Source organism: Phragmites australis, chromosome 12, assembly GCF_958298935.1.
Source record: "Phragmites australis chromosome 12, lpPhrAust1.1, whole genome shotgun sequence".
Classification (NCBI taxonomy): Eukaryota; Viridiplantae; Streptophyta; class Magnoliopsida; order Poales; family Poaceae; genus Phragmites; species Phragmites australis.
In genome coordinates this window covers 31,733,276-31,741,722 of record NC_084932.1, presented here as the reverse complement: position 1 = coordinate 31,741,722, position 8,447 = coordinate 31,733,276, and the positions used below count along the sequence as shown (strand labels likewise).

The 8,447-nt window shown below is 44.1% G+C and overlaps 1 protein-coding gene across 1 annotated transcript; it reads right to left on the bottom strand.

Annotated features, from left to right (window-relative positions):
* Positions 1-1,965: 1,965 nt before the first annotated feature.
* On the bottom strand, positions 1,966-2,820 carry LOC133886193 (uncharacterized). Its single transcript, XM_062325925.1, has one exon. The coding sequence runs from the start codon at positions 2,741-2,743 to the stop codon at positions 2,240-2,242; it is 504 nt and encodes a 167-aa protein (XP_062181909.1). The 5' UTR covers positions 2,744-2,820; the 3' UTR covers positions 1,966-2,239.
* Between the last annotated feature and the right edge of the window lie 5,627 nt (positions 2,821-8,447).

Here is an 8,447-nt window from a genome sequence, read left to right as displayed (position 1 = left end):
TAGCTTCTTAAGACGATCCTTCTTTTGACTGGTTAACGGTCGTGGTGTAATAACTTTAATTGTATTTCTCTTCTTAATACAAAGATGCGTAGCTCTCCTGCATATTAAAAAAATAATATCTGTTTCGGATCTACCTTTTGCTAGCTCATAACTATGTCCTGCATTTCTTAATTGAAGATAGTTCCAGGGGAACTGATGTAACTGAACATATGGGCAACAGGACACCATTATCTACATCCTTTGTGATTCATCGAAAGCTTTGTGCATAAGACATTCAAGTCATCTGAGTTAATGGCTGCTATTTGTGGTCTAAATCACTGCAACCATCACGTGATCAGCCCTACCATCTTAATAGGAGTTTCAAAATTAACTGCGGCACACTAGTTTTCTAAATGCGCGATGTAAACATTGCCACATTGGCAAATTCTCCCTCCCTTGTGAAAATGTATCCATGATTGATCGGTCATGAGCAGTTCTGGTTCCACATTTGGATTTTTTACCTACTTACATCATGGGCAATAGTTGCTGTAAAGAAATGAAAATTTTCAGAAAGTTAGTAAGCTTTGTGCAACATATAAGCTTGTAGTTAAGGACTTCATAGGTTCAGTTATCACATAACTTGCGTGAAGGACTTTGCATCTAAAACAAGAGAAAACTTGTCAGCAGAAGGTCCAATGATAGGCAGTGCTCATTAAGTGAAGTTTACACTCATAGTGAGGCAGAGGATGTTTGGTTGGATAAATGAATTCATCCCTGCCGGAGTGGGTGTATGATGGGATATGGGCAGGTTTCGTACTACGTTGGCATGCATAAGCGGATATGCCTAACTGTATTGGCCAATTTGATGCATTCGGTGTGATCAATGCAGATCTATCCTCCTGCAGGAGCTCATGGATTCATGTGCTCCTCACGTCTTCTAAATTTAGTACCTCCAAATCTTATTGTAACATTGCTGGTCCATACCTGACTTTCTGAACCTTTTTTTAAGGCTGTGCATGTCTTCTTTGATAGAATTAGTCCACTAAGTTCTCTATGTCCGTACCCGATTATCCAGTTAGCAAGAATGGGTCATGCATTCCCTTGTAACCACACCCCTCCTGAAGCTGAACTAAGGACATGTTAACCATTGATCTCGTGGTGCTAAACAATCTAATAACAAGTCTTAGCAACAACATATATTAACATTTTCTTAGCATCAAGGTTGTTAGGTTCTCGATCTAGGGTCTTAGAACCCTATGATCCTATTGGACCATTTCAATCCCAACCCTAGTAACATTTTACTCCCTCCAGCCACAAATTAGTATCATTTTGGACATTGGAATGGACTCCAAAGTGCAACTTAAACAACTAACTTATATTTTAATATATTTATAAATCCTAGTAAAAACTGTAGTATTATGAAGTACTTGTTGATTTAAATCTGCATGTATCCTGAAAGGACACACTTTTGTACTTGGAGAAAGCAGTTAGGAGGAACCACATAATATAGAGGCCAAGACATTATACTCTTATGAATCATGAATTTTTTATGATCCTCCCATGGTCCTATGATACAATCGTATCAACAGGAAAATGATCCCTATCAACTTTGCTTGATGGTTTGTATAACTAACCTTAAGTGTCTCCTACCTTAAACTTGTTGGTAAAACCTTGCATCTTCCACTTGCACCTACTTGCTAAAGTCTATTATTGCGAGAGACAATAAATGGTTGCAAAGACCATTTAGAGATCATAATTACAAATCGTGCAAATATTGTTTCACCTTTTACAGACTAGATGTTTTGTTCCTTCTTATTCACATGCCTTGTCATGTGTTTTCCCTGAAACAAAAAGGGAAAAGAAAAAAGACATAGCACTTCATAGTATTGTTTTCTCTGAAAAGAAGAGTAAAAAGATAACAAAAAAGAATCCTGTGGCAATATTTTCTCTGAAACAAAAAGGGGAATGAGAAAAAAAGAAAACATCTCATAGAAGTCCACGACATGCTTCATATTAGTAATATAGAGCTATATAGTACATGAAAGGAAGTTGGGTGGTCGTCTTACAGGACAATAGATGCCAGGGCATTCATACAATAGCAGTATATAGGAAGAACTAAGGTTACCACCTTTGAAGTACATAAACAAACAGTAAAGTACTAGTTCACTGGGACCCACACCATGAACCCAAACAATAAAGTATATAGGATTGAAGAGTTGATGATGATCATGAACCCAAAGCCCAGTGGATGGTGTAAGGATCAGTTGTTTTTAACAACTTGTGTTCTCTCCATTAGGACTACTGGTTTTGGTGCAGCACAGTTCATCTTCTCATTCTCCTTCTCTGGGATATGGAAAGCTGATGCAGGGAAGGTCTTAGAAATCCCAGCAATGCTCTTGCAGATAAGTTTCCCAGTTGTTGCTTCATCAAGGGCAATCTCCTCCACTGGGACCCACACCATGAGCTCCCTGGTCTTTATCCCTTTGACCTTCTTGATCCTGCCCTTCTCTGCATAGCCGGTGATCTCGGTGCCATAAGAGACCAGCCTTCTTAGACTCTGAAAGACGTGGTCCACCCTCTTCTTTTGCTTGAGCCATACATATCCAGTTTCCTCAACATAACCACACTCCATTATGTCCTTTAAGGGAAGCAGACCATTGGGGAGGCCTGCTTCCTTGAGCAAGAGCTTGGTACACTGTTGGCATATCTCATCACCATAGTAGACCTCAGCCTTGGCCTTGAGTTCATCGGCTATAAGAGCCATTGTCTAAGGGATATCTCTTTTCTCTCGCACTTGCTCTTTTCCTTTTCTTTTTCTTTGCTCTGAAGAAGTTTTTGAGGCTTAGCTTTGTATGGTTTTGCAGTTCATGGGTGCCTTTATATAGGAAATGCGTTGTCTAAATGTGCCTCATCATGTATGGAATTTTCCATCTTGCCATTGTCTATTAAGGACATGACGACATATTACGGTCATAAAACCTGTAGGGGCCTCTTCTCAAGGTTACTGATGCAGCAGGGCAAAATATCTTCATGTATAGAGTATTAGATGACCCCATCAGATTGATGTCATGTGACCGGTTGGGATTTGGAATGTTTCCACTGGTTACGGTTGGGACTTGGAAATTGAACAATGTAATTTTTTTCTTCTTTTTTGCTTCACTTTCCTTTGACCATGAGAGTAACTTATTCAATACCACAGTTAGAACTTAAAACCTTCCTACTGCTAAGATGTAGATAACTAATAGCAACTTTGTCCTAAAAAAACTAATAGCAACTCAGCTTAGACTAACATTTGAATTGAGTACAGTATTTGACTGTTAAACTTGTCCGCTCCTTATTTGGGACTTGGGAGTCTAGTAATTTAGCTAAACATACAAATTACCAAGCATGCGCTGGGAAACATACAAATTACCAAGCATGCACTGAGTTTATCCAATACAATTCTATCTTCACAGTTGGGACGCTGCTGCACCAACTTTGAGCCTGTAAGCTGCCAACCAACTAATGCTATTGCCCAACACCAGACATACTTGCCATACTGAGTGTCTGAAACAGCACATGGAGGGTATTCAATGTCGTAACATATAAGCTTGAGACGTGACCTTCATTGTCTTCATGGATAATCTGGTCAATCTGCAGAAGGTGCATTTAGTTTTCTAACCTAACATTACCACAAAACACAGTTTTGAGCAGTGGCCCAATTGAATTAGTGCTCAGATGAAGCTTCAGGGCTTTATCTTGCGCTAGTATTTCATCTCTACGTTAGGTAAGTTAGTACAATCCAACTGTTGGTCACTTTGATACAAACAGTTTGAATTACTGTCAATCTTGGTTTACTCTCTGTCATGTTTAACATTGGTACTATGGAGTGGCCCATCTACTCGCATTATTGTCGTCATGGTCCTGCATGTGCCTAGCTTCTTTCTTCAGTAACACGGTATTGGAGACCCTGTTCTTCTGATTCATGAATCTGGAGGTACTGGGTATGGATTGTTACATATGAAAGTGGAGGGGATGGGCGCAGCGTTCATGCACCCACTTTGCATTTCGTCAGGTAGCCGTCCAAGTGGGGAATCGGACGGCTGAGATCATGTCACTAGCGGTATCGTGCTACAATGCTCGAGCTGTGCCTGATCCTTTCCAGCAAATTTTCAGTTGGACGGCTGCCTGAGCTTGCAGTCAGTGTTCTCGTTACCGAGTGAATCACTGTGAGAGATCTGTGCTCAAAAGAGGTGTGTATGGGAAGAGGATAGAAAAAGCAGGGGTTACATGATGGGGCAAGTACATGCATGTGCTTAGTTAATGCCTTAATGGTGATGCTGCCTTCCCTCCTATCAACACTGCCCGATAGGCCTCCAGCTACCATTTATGTAACTATATAAGTAGATCGAGTGGTACCGCTCTTGTTTGTTGCCATGAATTGACCGCTGATAACATAACGAATCCCATAATGAATTCAGATAACAATGCACGGAACATATATCAACAAGAATGAATTCAGGTACTTGCATATTTACACGTTTAGGCCATCTTTAACAGCTACTTCAAATTTTCATCCTTAAAAATACTATTACAACATCCTCTATCACTATTACAACATTCTCTATTTTTTCATCTCCAACAGCTACCCTATTTCTTATCTTCTACTACTCTTTTTTCTCCCTTCAGATCCACCGTTAGTCTCTATCTACAGTATTGATACAGTAACCTGACAGTGTTTTCCCTCCGGCCCCCACCGGTAGCCTCCGTAAAAAGTATTGCTACAGTATTCCGGATGCTACAGGATACGCACTGTAGCACTGGATATGAGACCTGTTGGAGACGCTACAGTAAATCGTAAACACTGTAGCATCCAAATCTGCAAATTTGGAGAATCTGTTGGAGTTGGCCTTACACCACATATACTGATGCCTAGAAGAACAAGAGCCATAGACATGTTTACAGTTACATATAGTTGACTTGTGTATCTTATAGAGTTAGACTAGTTCACATGGCACTGAAAATTGAAGAAGTACACTTCTTGCTATATCTGAATAGGGCATTCAGTTGCGATCGAGAAGAAACCCATCCCCGCCGCTCAACCTCTCCGCCCAACCCATCCATGCTGGCCGCCACCACCACCGAAGGTGGTGGTGGCCCCCCTCCCTTCTCCCTCCTCCCCTCCCCTTCTCTCTCTCATTTTCTTTTGCAGTTCATGATCTTGCAGTTCATGGTCGGATCCGCTCATGAGGCATGTCCACGGTGCGCCTGATCGGCGATTCACGCGTCCAGCGGCCTGGTGGTGCTTCGGGGCGGTGGTCGCTCTCGCGTGCCGGTGGCGCTGCATGATGTGGCGGTCTTGCGGCGTAGGGGCCAGTTCCGAACGCCCGTGCGGAGGCTAGGCGGCGTGGCACCCAGTGGTGGTCGACGGCTTGCTCATCGGCGTGCGGATGGAAGGGAGGCGTCCGGATCTGCTTGGCTCATTGACGGATCTGTGCTCCTTCGCCCGGGATCTGCGTGCGGGTGACCTCCTTATGCTTTGCAGCAGATTGCGCACTGCCGGTGTGGTCCCTTCGTCGATTATTTGCGTGGCTTCGTGCGGTTGGTTTCAGCGTGACTGTGGTGCCCCGGCAGCTGTCGCTCTCGCTTCCTGCTGTTCTGGCGGCGGGCCAATGTCGGCGGTCCGGCAGGGCAGCCTTATGCGCATGGTGTGCCGCCAGTGGGGCCCTGCAGCGACCGTGTGCCGGTGGTTTGGTGGCCCGGTGCCGCGGGGTGAGCCAAGGCACCTGGTGGCGGGCGTTGTAGCCGGCGTTGGGGCTTCTCCGTGTCGCTAGGGTGTGGTTGTGCTACGATGTGGTGGAGCTACGATCCAGTGGCGCGACAGCTCATCTTCTGCTGCTCGTGCGCCCCACATGCCTCGTGTGGCAACTGGATGGTTGGGCCTTTCCCTATGGTATTGCGATGGCTGTGGGACGCTGTGGCTGCCCCAAAGTGGCATGTTGTGCTGCCCCTCTCTCCTAATCAGGCTCCTTCCCTTGCCGATTCTGCTTCCCCCGGAGCTAGCCCGCTGGGAGCCTGATCGACCAATGGTGGCTTCTTGGGGCAATGCGCACTCGCTATGGTAGCGGCTATGGCAGGTGCGATGTGACTCCAGTGCAGGTGCTTGGGGGTGGGGAATTGTGAGCGAAAGCTCTGCCCAGCAATATGCTGGTGCAAATGTCAATGACGTTCGCATGCGTCATTTCCTCCCTGGAGGTGACATTGTAGCGTCTCTCCTGCTCTAAGGGCATCTTTGGGTGAAAACGTTGGCCCGATTTTCCTGTCGAGCGACAGCGGCATTGACGTTGCTACCTTCCTGAAGGCATCGTTTCTGAAAGCCTTCCTGCTCTCGTTGGCAACATTGGTTTTGCTTCTTTTGTTGGTTAGCCCCTACACCTCCGCTCGGTGTGGCAGCATTTCCTTTTCATGTGGTGTTCCCAATATCATTTGATGTCTGATGCGCACTCCTCCGAAGTGACGCGCCCATTGACTCTCTGGGGGTATGGTTCGGCGTGGGAGCAGGCTCCGCCAACCAAGCTGTTGCTGGCGTGGGAGCAGGGCTCCGTCGGCTTGTTGCTCGAGATGTTGGTTTGGTGCGTGAGTTGAGTTAGGTCGAGCGCGGCTGTTTCTTGGTTGCGTCGTGTGTTGTGGGCGTCGTTTGTGTTGTTCGGGGTTATTTTCATTGGCTTCTTCTGTAGGTTCACCCATATATCCTCGCTTCTCGGCAGCTCTTCACTCAGTTTTGGCGCTTCACGACAGTGATTTTGTCCAATGTGCGCTCCTCTAAAGTGACATGTTGCTAACTTGTATGACTGAGAAGTGCGGCGTGGGAGCAGAGCTTCGCCGACTGAGTTGTGTGGATGACAGTTGTTGGTTGGTTTGTACGCGAGTTTAGTTGGGTTGGTCCTATTTGTTTGTCGGGTTTATGTTTTTGGTGTGAGCATCTCCTGTGGAGTTGAGGTTGTATTGTCGTCTTGGGGTTGTGTGTCGATTTTTCTTTTAAACCGCACAGTTGTGAGATTTTTGAGCTTGATTTTTCTTATAAACTAGATCGATTTTCTTTTTCTATGATAATTTTGGCAATGCTCTTGTCATTCTTTCGAGAGAGAAAAAACATAGGATCTTAGTAATTGCTTTTTGTGAATGGTTTATGTTGGTGAAAAATTGGGGTAAGAATGTAAGACAGCATAGTGGCAGCATAACCAATTTAGGAAATACCCTGGATTACTGGCTGGTCTATCTGTTCCATGAATTCCGATCAACCTTCCTTTGAAACTTCTAATTATTTATTTATAATATAAATTCTCAGTACACAAAAGGAGTTGGTTATCTAATGAATTACATTTTTGGGCTTAGCCCACGGAAATCTTACGGTACTGGTCCATATTTTCTTTTCTGTAGCGCATTTGTAGCTGTCTAGTACAACATATATCGCATTTGCTGTAATTTGTACTTTGATATGGTGCCCCTGCCGTAGACATCACAACGTCCATGACAAAGAATTTGTATTTTTTGGGTCCAACTGAGCAGGAGGAAGAACTGAAATCTGCATATTTCTACTTGATAACTTTTGTAAACAAAAAATAATGTTAAACTGCTAATTCATACATGTTCTACTTGATAACTGAAATCGTTTGCTTGCTAATTCATACATTTTGTTGTGAGGCTGCTACTTCATAGTACTTGTGAGCAGTCACTCTTTACACGTCATGTCATTACGAGAAGTGCTAAATCTTAGCTGGTTCAATTAATTGGACCATTCTAATTTGCAAATAAGATCTTTAGGACTCAAAATTCGTGGCAATGTTCATTTATTTATTTTCTCAGTACCGCATTTATGCATGGCGGCTTCCACAATTCATGGTGATAATGCAGCCACAGTTCTCTCTCAGAGCAGCCGAGGACACTGCAACACTGAGCGCTTGTCCATGATTCATAAATCATATTATTCGTGCTGAGAAAACTACACTTCTTCCAACCGGCAACAGTCAGCATCTCAGCAACCGACAGTTCCTGAAGTTGGCGGGCGATATCTTGATACTATTAGAGACAGTGCTGATATTTATTGGCTTGGATTACACTTAACTATGGTAATGGAGGATCGTTAGTTCGGCGTCTATGATTAATGCAAACAACAGAACAAGAGCAAGCAGCATGGGGAGAAATCAATACCCATCATGTTCATGAATCCTGCTTATCTCTGGAGAAATTTGGCATCGCAGTGACATTTTCTCAGTGTTCTCTCACTCCCTCTTGTTGATACTTGCTACACGCCAACACCATTAAGTGCTCCCTGCAAAATGCATCCATTAACACAAGCAGATGTCACCATCTCAACAGTTAACCATGTATCCCCTTGTGTAGGACGAAGCCATGTAATTGGATGTTGTGTGTGGAGATGGACTATTGAAAACTTAACTAAAGGCATCTCCTAAGTTGACGCCATGTCC

Coding starts and splice junctions, on each gene's coding strand:
- LOC133886193 (XM_062325925.1), bottom strand. CDS start 2,743: ATGGCTCTTATAGCCGATGAACTCAAGGCCAAGGCTGAGGTCTACTAT.